An 18579-nucleotide genomic window follows, 5' to 3' on the forward strand; every position below is an offset into this window, starting at 1 on the left:
TTACAAGTTATTAGGGGAGAAATGAAGAATAAGATCTTCATGAAGAATAAGAAAACATCATCTTGTAAATCCTTGGTTTGCCACGGGTGTTTGATGTGGCAATGCACTTTCTGTAATTGCTTCCACGTGAGGACTGATGGAGCAAGCTGGGACTCTTCAGCCTGGAAGGAAGCTCTATGATACAATACGATATTACAGAGCTCTACAAAATCACAAATAGCCTGGAGAGAGTGGGCAGGGATTAACTGCTTCTGGTGGAAGAACTAAGGGCCACCACGTGAAGCTCGTGGCAGATATGCACAGAACAACCAGAAGGACACAACACATTGTAGATGGATCGAACTCTTTGCCAAAGAAGATTGTACTTGCAAGAAGCTTACGTGGCTCCAAGGGGAGTCTACATAAACATGTGGAAGGGAGCTTCATTGTGGGTCAGTAAATAGATAAAATTCAGCTAGTTCAGGATATCTCTGAGCTGAAAATGTCAGAGATTGGGAGAGCATTAAGAGGGTATATCATATATTCTTGCCTTGTGCTATTCTTTCCTAGCTGTCCGTGTGTGTGTGTGTGTGTGCGTGTGTGAGGGGGAGGTTCTTGGTTTGTTGTTTGTTTTTTAAGGTTTTTTTTGTATTTTATTTACTTCTCTGAGTAGCTCATCCTTGCACTTTCCAGACGGAAGATAGAAAAAACTGGAATAAAACTTATGTGTACAAAACCAGTTTGTTGGACAGGAGAGCTACAGGCAATCATTACTGAAAAATGCTTGCTCACTTCAGGGGCACATCAGTATTCTGAGGAATAATAAATGATTTCTCTTTCCTTTCCATGGGATACTCAAGGTCATTAGTCACTGTTTTTTTTTACTAACTTGCTATAGAAAAGATACAGTACGTGGAAGTCATGTTGACAAACCGTTCTTGAGCCCATCCCTGACCCCAAAACTACAGTACACATCTTGGTGGGTCTCCGGCAGCCACCGATCCCACTTTCTGCGCATCTTGGTCTCCTAAACCGTCTTGGTTGCCCCTCCCTGCTGAAGGGGCTACAGTGACACTGGAGACAACACAGGTCAAGGTGCATGGTTGTGGTGAACCAGTACAGCTGTTCCTACATTGTCCTCTCATGAAAAGGCACTTCTGGGCACAAATTGAAACACAGGAAATTCTGTCTGAACATAAGAAAAAAACACTTTCTTTACTGTGGGGGTGGTTGAACATTGGAAAAGATTGTCCAGAGAAGTTCTGGATTCTCCATCCTTGAAGATATTCAAAACCCAACTGGACAGAGTCCTGGGCAACCTGCTCTAGCTCTTGAGCCGTGGGGTTGGACTAGACGATTTCCAGAGGTTCCTTTGAACCTCAACTATTCTGTGATAACATGAAAGAGAAGGTAGAAAAAATATCTCCAACACACAACAGGCATTTGCGGGTCCCAGAGACAGCTGAAGCTGATTTGACAATCTCTGTATCACAGTCTATAGACGTGACCCCGAATCAGTGTAAGAGGCATAGGATAAAAGAATAAAAGAAATTCCCCACAAAAATACTGCTCTGTAATCCTTTCTGTGGTCCTTATTCCCTGTCAGGGAAACATCTTCACTCACCTTAAACCACAAAACAGTAGGCTGAGGGTTTCCTTCAATAACTGCCTGAAATTTGGCAGGCTCCCCAGAATTCACCTGCACATCCTCGATTGTCACTTGCATGTAGGGTGCACCTGGTGAGACACAAGGGTTTGCGGCCATCACGATACCATAAATTTATTCATGGTCTGCTGATGAAAGCTGAGTTGCTCAAATGGGATTTCCAGGACTGGCCATTTAGGATGTGACATTGGTTGAATGTCAAATCAAGAGATATCACAGCATCATATATGGGTTTATTTTCACTGGCATTACCTTTAGCCCTCCTGTTTGCTGGCTTATGCGTTATTTTTTGTTTAATAGTTACTGCTCGAGAAATGCAAGTACTTCAGAAAACAGACACCGAGAGATATCACCGAAGGAGAAGACAACGGGACAATCATGGGATCAGGGAGAGGAAAACAAGGTTGTTCCTTACTTGTTGGGGTCTTCTCCTCAGTCTTATACACACAAGTTCTTTCCGTGGTCTCAATATAAACCTCACTGTGCACATCCCAGACCACATCTCCTTCTCTTCTATACCAGTCTTCTGCCTCCGTGGCTGGTGATGTTCTTTCATGAAGACCAAGAGTAAATATCGTTACACAGTCACACACAACTACGGAGATATAGGATTAGACTCTCAAGTTTACCATTATTTACTTAAACTTAATACAAGAAGATTTTGTTTGGGGAATTAATTTCTCCCCAACTTTTTCCATCCTTCTTGCACGACACACAAGTTAACAGGACTCTAAGGATTCCACTAAACCCACAAGAATCACTTTGAGTCACCACCTACTTCCTTAACTAGAACTTGTTTCTCTTACGACAAAGTCTGCCGTGTTCAGAAATCTGCGTGCAGGATCTGTATTTACCTGGTGATGGGAACTGTGCGTTCCTGAGCCCTTTCCGCTCCAGCAGCCGTCTCTTTGCGGGAAGGACCAGGCCTGGGTTTTGTTGCACTTGGTTCTTCAGTTGGAATTTGGCTTCGTGCTTTGTCTGGCAGCAGAAATAAGGCAAGTTAGACACGTCACTGATGAAGGCACACCTGAAACCAGTCTCCGATCGAGTCCATCTGACTTCAGCCAAGAGCAATCGCTGAAGCTAAGAGGAGGATTTGGCCCTTTTGAGAAGACAACATGCAGCAAAGGGATTGAATAACATCTGAGACACTGAATGATGGAACACCGGTGACTGGGCAAAACTAACTTTTTTTTGAGGAAACACACACAGGCACAAATAGGAAAGGCAGCCAATAGGGACGCAATAAGAAACATGATAACTGAAAGGAAAATGTCTATTCAGTGCATCCATTTTACTAGATAATTTAAGTGTGTTTGACTTCCACCATGTGGATATGATGAAATGCCCAGTGCTCGATGGCAGTTTAGATAGTCTTATTCTTTCATTATTATTTTACCAGATGCATCCTCAAAAATTGGTTTGATCTTCCATTCCAAAAGTAACCAATTGTCCTTTGATATTGACTGTTTGAGCTACCTCCTAGGATAAAGAGCGTCAGCCCCTTTTTCATCTGAGGAGTCAAATGTCAAATTGAGAGACATCATCTTCCCAGCAGGAAAGGTCTTTGGCGGAGCGCTCTGGGAATGTTTGATGATGGCTGGTTTTGGCAAAAAAGCAGCAGCTTTCAGGAACGGCATAGGACAGCTCTCCCAGGACGGAAAACATGGTTATTCACAGCATTACTGGTAGGATCAGAGAGCACAGGTGGATAGGAAACGTACTTGTGCTTTCCTATAGCCAGCACTGTTGAAATATTTGCCTCTTTTTCAATCAAAGTGCGTGATAAAAGGGACAGCTGTCAAGTCTCCAATTTATTAAAATAATTCCCCATGTTAATAACACCTTCAATTGTTTAAAGGACTGAAAAACTATTCCATTTGCTATTCACTGCTCCATCGTTTCTTTAGTTACAGCTAAGTAAATAATCTGTCCTATTTGGCATCTGCTTCTGATGATTTTTGAGTCATCCCGCTTTACCAGAGGTTATTTTCATGGATAATTTTCCCCTAAAAAGGAGAAGAGGCTTTAAAGCCCATTCATTTCTCATGTTGGATTGTTGGGTCTGATTCCATGAAATCCATCTTTTCTTGTTAAGTTTTAGACAAAAAGATCCCATTTTTTAAACAGCATCTGGAGTCTGCAGGCTGAAGGCTGCTTGACAGTGTCCTTTTTAGGTCACACTGGTTTAAGGACAGTTATTCTGACTTGACACAGCGACCACTCAGACAAGTTGTTATGGCAGCAAGCATAAGGAGAAGCAGAAGAAGGACTGCAGCCCACTCATATTTTTAAAAACAACGCACGCATGAAAGCCAGATTCTCCTAGCAAGACGTAATCACGCACAGCATTGGTTTTAATCACAGGGCAACTGCTGAGTAATCTATTAAGTCTCCAGTGCCAGTGAAACGCAAGTGAAGTTGTCATGCCCAAGATCCTAGAAAATCCACAGCAGCCGGTAAGGGGGTGTTAAAGAAATTTCCAGCTTGCTAATGGCAAAGAGTTAAAAAATAAATAAATGAATAAATAAAAAGAGAGAGAGAAAGAGAGAGACAAAAGGAAAAAAGAAGCAACCTTCCTTCCCCCATCTCAGCAAATCCAAAACCAAATAACTTCTGAAATTGCAATGGAAAAAAAATACCCTCAAAACATTAAAACAAGTCCAGAACTGGAAAAATCCTCTATGCCTCCACTTTGGAGAGGTGGCAGACTAAAAACTCTGCTTAGATATGAAGCCAAGCTTGTGTCCCCAGCCTATAGCCCCAGGTGTCGTGGTGTCTGAATGTTCTCTCTTAACCTGCAACTGTTCAGAATACAAAGGAACAAAAAAACTTAGGAAAAAATCATTATTGGTGAGTTCAGCAATTTTGTCTCTCTTGACTCCATAGGACATTTTCCCGCTTAATTCCAGACCTACCATGCCCTGCAGCAATTTGGGTTTGGGTACTGGCTTCGTGAGCTATCAGAGGAGGCCCAGTTCCCCTTTCTGAGCAGGCAGAAGGCACGGACTCGAGAAGGCCGAGACCACCAGCTCCTCCTCTCGCGCCTGGCGGAAGAGTCACAAGCAGTGACGCTGAATCCACAAGCTTCCTTAGAGCCGTCTTGATCTCCTTATCGGCGCGTTCAAGTGAGGCCTGGACAGAAGTCTCCGTCTCTGACTGTGGGGAAGTCTCTCCTATAGACAAGAAGAACAGCTTTTCTCTCTTCAAGGTAAAAGGAACGTATCAGTGTCACCCCACCCACCACAACCAAAGGAGACATTTGCAGTTGCGTCCTTCTCCCCAGCCCTAGAGCAGGGAGTTGATGCCGAAATCCCAGCAGGAGGGACCCTAGCTAGGACTTGCAATAAGGAGCTCGGCACACCGAGCTCCTGGCAGACGTTTCTCACCATGCTGCAATCACTGCACCGCACTGCGCACGCACTCAGCCTCCCATCAGATGACCTGCAGAACATGGGCGGTAACAACGAACGAAGGAGGCCAGCTCCAAGCTCAACTCTACGTGGGCTGCTCTGACAAAAACACCTCTCTTAAGACCAGCGAGATGAACCCAGCTGTGCCCTGTTGTGCCGATACGGAGCCTTATGTGCAAGAACGATGTTATTCCTGCAGAGAAGGGGAAGGAGGAGTGAGCAGGTACCAGACTGACCAGCGCTTCTGGAGAAGGGAGGGGGAAGGATGACAGGGCTGATAATGAGCTTATAAACCTGAGAGGACGGCAGAAGAGACCGTGAAGCTACCACTTACAGAATAATGTATTATTTGTCCTACTTTGCAATACCAGATTTGCTGGGCCCTGCACTGGAAACTAGCTGAAATTTAAATATTTGTACAGGACTGTGCCACTGCAAGGCACTGTAGAGGCTAGGTCAGCTGGTGGGTACAGATGAAGTAATGTACAGAGGTTGTACACAGAGAAGCATTACACAGAGGAAGATGCAACTCCGACCTCAAGACAACTCAAAGTCTTGAGGGCAGAGAGAAGACAAAAGCTTTTCATACATATAAATGGCTTCTCAAGCTCATGTCCTTGCAGAACAACTACCCCGTAGACAAATAACATGGTTTCATTCCCAGTCAGCGCTGGCAGGAGAGGATAGGATAGGATAGGATAGGATAGGATAGGATAGGATAGGATAATTTGGATTGGAAAGGACCTCAAGAGGTAATCTAGTCCAATCTCCTGCCCAAGACTCTTTCCACTAATCTCGACAAGGTACAACAAAGGCACAGACAATATCTAGCAATATCCTCAACTACTTATCAAGATAGACAAAATCTGTGCCAGATTAAGACTTTTCCTCATGTCCCTGATGTGGCTTGCAAAGCAAGAGTGCCAACCCAAACCATAATTTGGGCCACGACAAAACTGGCTAAAAAGCTCCATTTTAAAACACCCTGTTTTGGTGCCTAAACCTTCAGTATTTTAAAAATGTTTCCCATAGGAATAAGAAACAAATACTACCCCCGTGGGTAGTAAAAAAGCATTCTGATTGTTTTTTTGGCAGCCTATAAAATCCCTTGCCCCAGGGTTGAGCATGTGCCAAAAGGCCCAGCTCTGCAACCTTTTGAGCCAATTCGCAAGGAGAGTTAGCAGGTATCATGCTGACAGAAAAAATAAGAGCACTTGCATACAAATGAGGAAATTCCCACTTTGCAGATGTCCACTGAAATGCCCATAAAGTGAGTTTCCAGCTGTTAGGAGCAATGATAATTAGCGGCAAATAGCCATGATGACTATACTGCAAGTCCAAACCTACACAGAACTATCTCAGAAAACATGTGCTTCTCCTTGTTTTTTATTTTTCCTGTTTGTCCATCCTTACCCTGTGGGAAGCTCAGACATCTTCCCTGAAGTTGGGATTTTTTAATAAAGACAAAAAATCAGATGTTCTTCCTTGGCAGGATTTGTCAGAGCAAAGGAAAGCTCGAAATGAAAAAACAAAAGAAATTCTGCCTCAAAAACGGGCTTGATTCCCTCAGCCTTCGCCTGATTTTAGGTTTGGCCCTGACTTGTTTGATGTCATTCACACAGAGGAAAGTCCTGTAGCTGTTTTGATTCTGCTCCTTTCCCATCCTTGAGAAAATAAATTCTCGTGACAGACCTCAGCAGGCGAAAGTTGAAGCCTGCATTTGCATCAGCCCCCTTTGAAGACATCTCATTGGATTTTTGTTTTTAATATCCTTCCCATGAGCAAGATTTCGGTTCCGGGTTTGTTGAGGGAAGAAGCAAGTCTTGCTCACTCCATGTCCCACCAACCCGTCATTGTTCATCAGCACTGATCTGGATGGAAGATGCTTAAATGTTTCTCTAGATAAATCTTGCGATTCCTTGATGTTCCTGCTGCGATTGCCACCACCTGGTGCTGTCCTATGAGCTGGGCAGCTGCCAATAAGTGAACTATTTGGAAATAAAGGAAGCACTCTTAGTATCTCTTGGGGAGAAAATATATTTCAATTTAACCAGGCTTAATTTAATTATGGTATCATGGTCAAATCAATTAAACGCTCTTTTTGCAAATGAATATACTCGCCCTTCGTCCCCTGGGCAAACAGGTATAACGTGACCAGAACTGGGCAATGATGTTTTACATGGAATAGATGCGAGCCTGCAGGATGACCCTGACAGTTGTTAACATGTGGTGGCCGCGGGGCTAGCACAGCTTCGTTCAAAGTCAACCCTGCGTCACACGCGTGCACCTCTAGGTCGAACCAGTGGTGCTTTAAGCTCAAGTTAAGAGGACTGCTGAGGCAGAGGTTCTCCAACACTTCTGGCTCGCGAGCTACTGCGGCATTCAGAGCTCCTCCATGCTGCTCATCCAGCCCCTTTCCTCCCTGTTTAGTGATGGCACACAGAATCAAGCTACCAAAATGAGGAGTTTGAATTTGAGCTGAGGTTAAGTCAAACTAACGCTGCGGTGAGGACACCCCTGTGGCAGACAGGTATTTTCCCGGTTCCAAAATGTTATATGGGAACCTTTCGGCCCACTCTCTCTCTCTCAGGCCAAAACCCAGGAACACGACACCGACACATGTTTTGAAGTTCCAGTTCAACCTTGAAGAAGCATGCAAGGGGATGAGCATTGCTCAGAATTATCCAGTCTGAAATCTGAGTTGGAAGCATCCCTAAAAATAGGTTCTTTTGCTTCAACGCTTCTGAAACTGTCCCTAAAAACTGCAGCTAGAGCCCACCTAGAGTCACGTTCTTGGGTTGCAACCCAACTCCTGCTGAAGTCAATGGGAGAAGTGGACTAGCTGGTGGAGCACTGAGTGCCGTTAATAAACAAAAACACAGAAACCCGGTGATACAGAACATTTATTGATATTAAGTCAGCAGCTAACAGATCTTGCATTCAGATTTTTTTGTCCTGCTGTTTTGTATCTCAAGCCAACCGAGCTTTCCACTTCTTTAATTTACCTGCAGGAATTATAGTAAAACATTCTTTGTATTAAAATTTTTAATACAACTGTATGTTTTCATCTACACGAAATAAATTCCCACACATCTCATTAGTTATCTACACAGTTTAATCACTTACAAGCATAATTATTAACCTCTAGGAAAATATTTTGAAAATAAATGTAAGAGACTTTTCATAAACCTTTCAGGTTTTGAACAGGCTTGCACAGGATTTTAAAAATTCCTTTAAATTAATTCTCTTTTGCTTAAATTTCAAAAGAAAATGTAAACAGATGTTAATTGCTTTGGACTGATGAATTGAAATATAGTTATTTCTTCTATGACATCTGAACTACAATTTTCCAGCTTGTTTTAAAAACAAAAAACAACAAAAAAACAAAAAATGAGCATCAATCAGATCAGGAGGAAACCTCTACATTCCTTTATACATCTGGATCAGCCTTATGGATGAATATTCTATTTTTAAAGACTATTAAAGGACAAATTCTTTTCTCAGCAGCATCTATGTAAATCTGAATCAAATCCACTTAGTCCTGTGGAATTATTCGGGATTGATAATGGAATACCTGAGATCAGAATCAGTCCCAATAAGAAAGAAATATTTTCAGTTTCAAAGGGATTTCCGTGTTGTATGTCTGCTACTTTCCAATATACAGTGCAATATATGAAAAAGCACTAATATATATCCATTGTATTGCTTAATTATAAAATAAACAGTATAAACCAAAGAGTTGCTATCAAAAACAGAAGAGTAACACTAAAGAGGCTTGATTTCTTTCACCACATGTAATCACTGGAAAAGTGTCCTGTATCATGAGGGTAGTGCACATGTTATTACACATAATATTCTGTCCAGATATTGCAATGAAAAAGGCTGCAAAATTAATGCATTCATTTCAGTCACCACACAATCAAGGTGCAGCCACAGGAGAGAGGGGAAAAAAAAAAAAGTATTCTTTTCTACAAGCACCTTTCTTAAATTCAATCCCCGTTAGGGGCAATATCCCCTGGAGGACTCTAGAACAAGTTTCACGATATTACCTAGCTGGGAAACACCGAGACAGACCATCACACACCAACATTTCCAAGGCAAAAACTCACTCAAACCCCTTCAGGCTAGTTAGAAATTCAACCGTGCCTGAGCATTTCTGGTTTTCCTGCACCTTCCAAAAGAAAACATTTGTTGCACACAGCTCAGCTGGGAAAAGACGTTGGACTTCTCGCCTCATACCTCCGTCAGATAGACAGGGCCAGCGCTTGCTCCTGTTGAGAGCAATGACAAACTCCAGCTGACTTCAACCAATATTTGGCTGGGCCTATGAGCCAATACTAGGACCTATGAGCCCATTTCTTTCCAGGACTGAGCGACTTTTGGAAGGTCTGTGCAACACCCGTTTTCGGTGAAGCCAACAGGAATGGGCCATGCTCAGCATATCTCAGTGGCATTCAGTCCCTTGAAGGACCGTGTTCTTAACCATATTCCTAGCCTTCCCCGTGCATTTGGCACTCCCGTGGCAAAGCTCCAAGACAACCCAACCCAGCGCGGGAGGGGTGACCTCTACGACACAGCTAAACACACATGGCTACAGTAATACGATGTAATTGCAACTGGCAGTGCTTCCAAGCAGCCCAACTCATTATAACGTTACAACCAGGTGTATTTTTCAACCAGATATTTGTGGTAAAGTTCTCTCTTCTTTCTTTTTCTTTTTTTATTGTCTTTGTGCTCCTGTATTTTGCTGTAGCTCAGTGGCAGATTCCTTTTAGCAAATTTAGGAGACATTAACCATCAAACCGTTAACAGTACCGTTTAACCACTGGCATGTACAGGAGATCAAATACTCTGGTTTATCCTTCTAATGTTTCGTCACAAAGACCACATTTGTCATTCTTTATGTGTATTAGCTTCTGATTATAGATGCAGTAAGCATTTTGTGCTGTCCTTTAGCCTTTTGGCGCACATTAGGCAAATCTGTATCTTAACAGGTACGGTTTATAAATCCACAATGCTCAAATGCAGAATAATGAAACCTCTATCTTTAGACAACTAGGAAGTGGACTTGAAAATAGGAGTAATTTTAAAAAGCTTTTTTTTTTTTTTTTTTTTACTTAAATTGGAAAAGAGTAGTGAAATCCTTGTCTTCCTCAAGTCAGTGGGACTTTGACCACTGACTTCAGTCAAATCAGGATTTCAACCAAAAGGTTTGAGCAGCCCTTTACATTCCTAGTAAACGCAGTATTTTCTCTATGTTTCATTCTGCAGTAGAAGTTTAGAATAATTTTAACCAGACTGTGCATGTTGAAAGGTTTATGAAGGAATTTTTGGTAGAGCTAATTGGTGTCAAAAGTGTACAGTAAAGTCAAAGCAGTGTGAAGCTTCATGACCTTCTGGCATACACAGTGACGGGAGATTGCTTTAGGTGAAAACACTTCTCCCACCCTGGCTGCTGAAAGATGTTGAAAAGCTTAGATACTTTCACCTTCTTGCTACACCATAATTTACAAATTAGCACTTTAAATCATTTTTAAGTTCATGGACAAAACTGTCATTTATATTTTCGTCACAGGCAGGAGAATCAGGCTTTTCCTAAACCTACCATCACTGTTTCACTATGGAATGATATATGTTCACCTTGATCAAAGCTTTTAAAATTATAAACTGATCTGACACACATGTTCCCTTTAAGACTGGAAAAGCTCTACATGTCATATTTAAATACATTTTCTCAAAGGTATTGCCTCGCACATGTTTCCTTGCAATCCTCACCACCAATTCCCTTCACCTAGAACATTTTCTTTTTCTTTTCTTTTTTTTTTTTTAAATGCTGCTTTCTTTTGTTTTTAAAATTATGCTTGTATCTGTTCAGCTCTGGGAGAGGTCTTCTGTGCTGATATGCAACGTAACAGGCTCGCCAATCGTCCCATAGCTGAGGGTTCTTGTGGAAACTTCAGTTTTAAAGCTTGACTGCCCGTTGTCTGCCGAGAGCTGGACTTCGGTGCAGAATGACGGTTTCACTGTGAAGGAGGGACCAGGAGCCGCTGCTGCTGCTGCTGCTGCATGCACTCCAGGCGTCGCTGCCATGCAGGTATCGCTGACGTGGAAAGAGATGTTTGAGGGGCCTACAGACTGCACGCCAGTTACTCTGGAGGCTGACACAAACACGCCTCCCAGAACGTGCTCCTCAAACTTGCTGAAAAATCTCTGCCTTGGCTTGGAAACAACACGTCTCCCCAGATTCAGCAGCACTGGCTTCCCAATCGTTGGCTCATTAATCTCTGTCTGGAGCACAGAGATTTCGCAGGGTTTGTCTGCCGTATGGCTCTGATCATCACACCCATAGGTCTCACCTTCTTCAGGAACATAATCTTCAAGATCCTCCAAAGTTAGTACTTTTCCATTGTGGGTTAGGATTTTGCGGTCCCGGGTGCTAATGTCATCTGTCTGTAGTTCCTCTGGTTCATCAACTATAATGACATTATCCTCTTCCGGAAGCATATCTTGCGTTACTTCTGGTACCTCTTCTCCAGCAGGCCAAGACGCGTCTAATTCGTCTGCCTCTTCTTTAACCTCTGCACTCATTGGTGAGAACAGAAGTTCAGGCTTGTCTGCAGCAGCTGTCTCAAAACTGAAGACCAAAGGCTCACCCCCACAGGCAAGCAACGGGGAAGTGACTTCTGAAACATAGTTAGCACTTGTTTCCTGAGTGTATCCCCTTCCTTCAGTTCCATAATCGATAAATGAATTGCTTCCTAGCTGTTCAGATCCACACGGAGAACTCCTGTCTTCACTGCTGACTGGAGGTCCTTCCTGATCGGTTGCATATGCCAGGGGCTGGATATCAACATCAGAGAGACTGTCTTTGGGCAAAGAAGATTTTGGCTGTTCCACTAATTTATTGTTGGAGTTGTTTGTGTTTGGATCATCTTCTGGGGAACGCCTAGGCCTAGAGCTGGGAAAAGTGAATGTTAACACCCCCGAGTCATCTTTTTCTTGTTTTGCTGGGGAAGACCCTCTTCTCCTCATAGGTTTTGGTGATTTTTTCATCTTGAATTCAATTATTTCTTCGACTTCAACCCATTTGGGCTTTTGCTCTTCCACCTGGGTCTCTATGACGATATCTCTAGCTGCTGCTCCTTGCCTGTCCTCTGGTTCTGTTACAAAAAGCACGGGGACAGCAGACTTTGGCGTTGCCTCCTGCTCGTGTCTGTGGACTGGCTGTCTGATCTTTGAAACATAAACTGGTTCTGGAGTTGGCTCCGCTCTTGGCGAGCGGGAAGGCGAATAACCTGAAGAAGGACGTGCAGGAGAAACCCTTCCCTTTTGTCTTGGGCTCTTCACCACAGTGGTTATTGTTTCCTCTCTGATGACAGAAATGGTTGAAATGGAGTTGGCAGGAAGACAAGACTTTTCTGGGAGCCACACTCCGTGTCAGCACATGCCATGGTTGATCAAGGCACTACAGTGGTGTTAGTTTTGTAAGCACTTCAGCTTGTTGTGAAGAGCGTGTCATTTTGGAAGGGGTACACACCCACACGCACACCCACACGCACACCCACATGCCCATCTCCAGCTTACTTTCTGAATCAGGCAAAACCTCAAAGCCATTCCTCCCACATGGATCCAAGTGCCACTAGCCTCCTTGAGTGCATGGACACACCATGAGTATGTCCAGCTGGGAAATGTTCTTCTGGATGCTGCTATATATCATTTGCCTGTGTTGACCATTTGCTATGCTACTTCGGACCCATATAGCAGTTTCACCCGAAGATCTTCAACACTCAAGGAGTTTAATCTTTTCCTGAGTCTTCTTGGCTAAAACCCCAGTTTTATCCAACTTAATGGCAAAATGCCCTTTATTTCAGAAGGGTCAGTAGCTTACCCCTCTTTTTTAATAAATGTATCTATCTATATTTCTATTTTATTGATTAAAATGAGTATTTTGAGAGGAAGTATTATCTGTGTTTCTGAGAAGCAGAGAACTGCATTTTCACACACAGAACAGTTATATTAAAAGGGCATTAAGCATTTGTGGAAGCCAGGAAAAGAGAGTTAGAAGATTTTCCTGCAGAAGTCACCCATGCCAAAATGTACCTGTTCTTACTTGCCATAATATTGTTATTGCAGACACAGCCTGATCCTGCTACCAGCAATTGATACGGGAGCACCAGATTGGTCTGATATGCATGATAACTATTTCTCAGAATAATTCTGTTGGTCTTTCTTTAGATTTCTGGGGGTATCCAAAGCAGCTGGGATTTCTCAGCATCCCTGTATAGATATACACAACTTCTGCTCCCATCCCAGGACAAGCTGGGACTTTAAATGAGCTAGAGATGAAACTGCATTAAACGGCTTTAAAATTTGGGGACAGGAACGTCTGTGAACCCAGACTACACTAATCTTAATTTACATGTTTAACACACAGGTTTTCATACAGATTTTTCAATGTTTTTTTCACGGAAAAAGTCAAAGGGAAAGATGGTATTTGCTTTGGACGTAGATGGAAGCGGATGCTCTACAGCAGAGGTAATTGGTTCAGTGAAAATAACAGGTAAAGCCAATTTTGTTTCTGTGTTGAGATTCTGCTTCTAACTCTAAGCCACAGAGAATAAAAAAAGTGGAATAACTAAAGGATAAAAAGACAGTGGCCTGAATCAAGAAGGAACATTTACGAATCAAAATAGCTGCTTTTTCATTCCTCTCTTTCTCTCCGTTTCCTCATCAACCTCATGCTCTAGTCTGACCACTCTGCCACTGAAAGCCAAGAGCTCTGCTCTCCAGCCACCTCTGCTTTGGCTCCAGAGCAGAGCTACAGGGCAGGGTGGAAAGAGTCCTTGTGAAAGGACAACCTCTTTGTCCTCTTGCCATTGTCTAACCAGGCTGGAAGACAAATTGTCTTAGAGATCTTGTAACCTTTCTCATTTATCATTCTCATCTTTGGAGACTAGACCCAGCTTGGTATTGTCTTCTCCTATGGAGACCAGACTTCTTTTCACTGTCAATCCATCCCTTTGAGGATGCAGTAAAGTCCAGGACTGGATCAGCTACGGTGAGACTATCTTTAATCCAGAGCACTCCCTTCCCAGAACTGCTACTGCTTCACTCTTTCCTCCAAGTTATCAGCACTTTTCTACTCCTCCAGCCCACGTTGGGCTTGTCTGCTGTCTGACTGCTACAGAGCTTTAAGGCTTGAAGGCTTTTTTACAGCCTTTATAACTACCATGGTGCCATTTTGAATTACATGAGAGTAAATCACTGCTGAAAAAGATGAGAATATAGCTGCACTAAAGACTTTGTTTTACGTTGCAAGGTTAAAATGCTTTTTTGGTGTGTTCCTAAGGTCTAGGATTTGCATATCTAGACTTTGGTCACCCCCGTCTCTAAATTATTCATGAATTTATACTCTGCTGGTAAAGTTTCAAAGCTGCTTCTGTTGCTCAGCTTGCTTCATTTGAAGGAGAGCTGAAATGTGCCCTTTCACACTCGTTCCCAAACTGTATCCCATCACTGTCCCACTTCAAGCTGAGGTCCACTCTACTGAGTTCATGACCCCAGAGCAAAAGGAGGCGAATTTCTGTTGTTTTGTGATCCTACTCATAAATGTACCAACCTCCCTCGGGGCTGCTAGGAGGAGGGACGTGTTCTTATAGACTGTTAGCTCAAAATGGGCAAAGGGCACAGATAATAACTAATAATCATCATAAAAAATAGTAAGAGATGAAAGGTAGAGCCGTTGCTTAAACACATCTCAGCTGTCATTTCACGCATCCTCCTCATCACTTAACAAAGGTTAAAAAAATTTAAAAAACAGTCAACTATCAGAATCATGTCAAAGTCGAGAAGTGGTTGTAGCAAAGTTATGACTCTTGTGGGAATGTGTCTCCCCAAAATATCATTGCATAAGCACCTTTCACCATTAGGATGTGGTCTGTATAGCTCTGCTTGGAGGCCTAACATGGAAAGACAATGTCCCCCTTCCAGCACATAAAACAATTCTACTACGTATTTATTTATGATACTTAAGAAGATACTGTAAGATTTCAATGGCCGATTAGCTTCTGGTCTACATATGACTGAGAAAGTACTCATTTTGCTCTGATTTATCTTTATATATTACAGGCACCCAACATAAACCAGGCTGAAAGTATCCAAAAATCCCAAGTCGCTACCAGGATGATACTTCATATTAGAAATATAGACCCACAGAGAGGAGAAATGCGCAACATTATTAAACTTCCTCCTGCTTCATCATAAAAGGCTTTTCTTAAGAATTTAAAACAGGAAGCAGGAGGAAATACTCGTAAGCTATGAGATATTCGTTGTATTTGTGCATCTTTTGAGCGGGCAGAGCTCAGAAGCAGCTTCCTTTCAAGACTGGGACAGGTCCTGCCTTTCTCGAGCTCTTATGCGACTCCTGCAGGTTTCACTGTAATTTATTCTCACATAATATCATAAAAAAACTGGCCCAGGCTGTGTCTAACACCAGTGTTGCTATTTTTGGAAAGGGACGGTAAGATTTTTCAGCTTGTGACTTTGCGTAACACAAAATAACATGAGATCTGGTGGGATGGGAATGAACACACTTGCATGGCCAATAAACACAAGCTTGTTATTGGATCATGCATAGGCAGCAAGGCAAAACACAGAAGTTACCAAAAAAAAAAAAAAAAAAAAGTCAGCACTTACATGATGATGGTTTTCTTGGGCACTTTAGTCTCTTGCTCAGTGACTACAAAGAAAACAGTATGAACAGCATGGGGTTAAATAAGGCAAAAGCTGAAATGATTAAATTAACTTTTTTAGTTAATCAGAATAAACTTGAGTGAAGAAAAACACCTGTACCATCCCATCCATGCTTTCTGTGGTTACTTCCAGCATCACCTTTCGTGTTTCTGACCAAGAATGAGCATTCAGGGTGCTGCCTGAATAATGAAGAATTTAGATTTGCACAGGTTTTTTGTTTTGTGGCTATCCATATTGCAAATACTGTTTTTTCTACCATGAGATCCTGACATTTTTGTTTGAAAGATCAAAGCTAGAAAACACGGAGGGGTTTTTCTGCCCCTTTTTTTTTCCCCCTGTAATAAGATGGTGATGGTTTAAGAAACATTGCTATGGAAAATCCTGGAGAGCTGAAATCCTTTAAGCTGCGAAGCTTTTATCAGAAAAAGAGTTGCCCCAAAACACTCAACAGTCAGCTTCCAGGCTTTTGCAGACTAGATGCAAACCCCATACTGATAACAATGAAAACTAAAATCATTATCATCAGCACAGAAAAATCAGCATCACAAAATCCCTAGGAAATCCAGGGGCAGCTTGGTAATATATTTACGTCTACTGCAGCTGGCTTTTGCTATCATTTACAATTTTTTCTAGCTCTTGTCTCATAAAGAACTGGAAGTTCTTGAGGCATATCAAGACCAAAAAAATAAAAAAAAAGTAATGATTTTTCATACATCTCTTAAAATGGACATTTTAAAAATAAGAAAGGTAACATTTGAAGGCTTCATAAAGATTTTCAGCAGTTTCCCAACCTATCTGCTGGCCTAAAATTAAGGCACCATTTGAACCAGACTGTTTTGATTATGTTCTGAACAGCTGAGTCTATTTGGGACCTAGGAAAAAAACAGCAGCAGGACCCACTTTTTATTTAATTCTAAGTTAGTAAAGTTCCTAAAAAAAATTAATTTAATCTCAAAGTGTTTTTCCAGCAATTGTTTTGCAATCTTCCAGACCACCCTATATAGTAAATAAAATTTTTAGTTGGTACAATTAAAAGTGAAATGCAGCTTAAACAAAAAAAATAGAAGAAATCTGTTTGCAGTCCCTAGTCTTTCTCACTCTGATAACAGCTATGGCCATCAAAAAAGTAACATTTACCAAACTTGCTATTGTGCTGTTTCCATAAAATCATAGTTATTGCAGAGGGAACTTGTAGTATCTGTGTTTTCTCTGATAGAGCTTATGGTAAATGCTGATGTTTGCAGTACTGGCCAAAAACTGCACTGACTGGAAATTAAAAATACTTACAGTATTAGATATAACTTAACTTCCAAGGGCTCTCTGCTACCACTAAGTAAAACTGGAAATCCCACCATGACTACGGAGAATTTTGTGCAAATACTGATGTTAATATCTGACCTAGAGCTTGAAGTTTTCTTTGCAGAGCCTTGTCTTATTTACGTGTGTACAAATCTGGAACAAACCCAATAGACTCAGGCATGTTACTCCAGAGCTACGTAGGTTTAAACAAAATAATCTGGGGAATTAGAGTTTATCAGGTAAGTAAAGGACAAGATTGTTTTCAAATGTTTATCTCTGAATGCAAGTACAATATAGCCTTTTTTACCTATCATTAGATCATAATTTTAAAACACTTTAAAACATCTCTTTTTAATTATGAAATGAGTATTGCTCAGTGATGGAAGATGAGCTGAGCGCTCGAATAACTCACTGCACCCAAGTTAGAAATTTTCACTGAATTTTTAAACCTTTAAATCAATATTGTGCAACTTATACACAACATAACTTTTAGAAAATCTCATCAAATAACGTAACGAGATGAATCCATAAGCAGCAAGAGAATCAGTCCTGCTGTAAATAGGGCATTCATTAATTTGATTACGTACATAAACAAAGGGCTTTTAGAGGGTTGTTTTAACAGCAGCTACACCTAGCTGATAATTAAATATGCATTTAATGAACTTCCTCAGTGTCTGTAAGAGGAATTCTCTTGCATGCCTTGCTTTATTAATGCCTGTTCTTGCCGTCCATCCAAATGACATCAATTGCAGTATTTCCATATGCAGCGGATGTCAAAGGGATTCAGTATGCAAAAGTTCAGCAGCCCTGGGCACGAGAAAGCTGTAAACGGCACAGAGTAAAGGCGTCCTGAGGACCTGCAGTTTAGTGCATGACAGAGGAATTTTATATGTACGACCCAAGGTATGAGAGAGGATTTAAGCAATCCTATGTGAAGGACAGAACCACACGAAAGTAGGATGAGAGTAATTTGGGTTGCCTCTTCCGAGAGAAAAACACCCTGCATCGGTTTTTGCACCGGATTTATCATTTCAACTTGTTTGAGAGCATTTTAGGAAAACAGCTTTGCAAAGCAGGAGCTCCTGATAAGCAGGTTAAAAGCTGTAAGCATTAGGATCAGCCAGTGCTTCTGCAGGACCAGACTCTTCTTTGGTTAATGCATTAAATGATCGACTCACAAGTTATGAAACATTTAGGGTAACTCTGAATGAAAGTCGACTCTTGGTGGATGTGAACGGATGAAATGCAGTTTCCAGCACGGCCCTTACTACAAACTCTACCTTCCACTTTCTCCGCTCACAGAAGCCTAAATCTATTTTTCCTTTGCGGAAACCACAGGAACGCTGCTCTGCTTTCACCCCTCTTCTGCTACATTTCAGTGCTTAACGTGCGATGGCCGATATATTTAATCCAGCATCAACTGCTGAAGCTATTTTCAATTTGAACAACTTGTGGACACACTGCAGTTTT

At 41.8% G+C, this 18579-nt stretch overlaps 1 protein-coding gene across 1 annotated transcript in view; it reads right to left on the reverse strand.

Moving 5' to 3' along the window:
* The window catches only part of LOC136991342 (obscurin-like), a 148807-nt gene that overhangs the window by 23171 nt on the left and 107057 nt on the right, over nt 1–18579 (reverse strand). The window contains exons 79-82 of the mRNA XM_067292208.1: nt 4564–4821; nt 2500–2623; nt 2061–2194; nt 1604–1716 (exon numbers count right to left, since the gene is read on the reverse strand). Coding sequence (XP_067148309.1) covers nt 1604–1716; nt 2061–2194; nt 2500–2623; nt 4564–4821 — 629 coding nt within the window. The remainder of the gene's footprint in view (nt 1–1603; nt 1717–2060; nt 2195–2499; nt 2624–4563; nt 4822–18579) is intronic.

The sequence above is a fragment of the Apteryx mantelli genome, chromosome 2 (assembly GCF_036417845.1).
Source record: "Apteryx mantelli isolate bAptMan1 chromosome 2, bAptMan1.hap1, whole genome shotgun sequence".
Taxonomy (NCBI): domain Eukaryota; kingdom Metazoa; phylum Chordata; class Aves; order Apterygiformes; family Apterygidae; genus Apteryx; species Apteryx mantelli.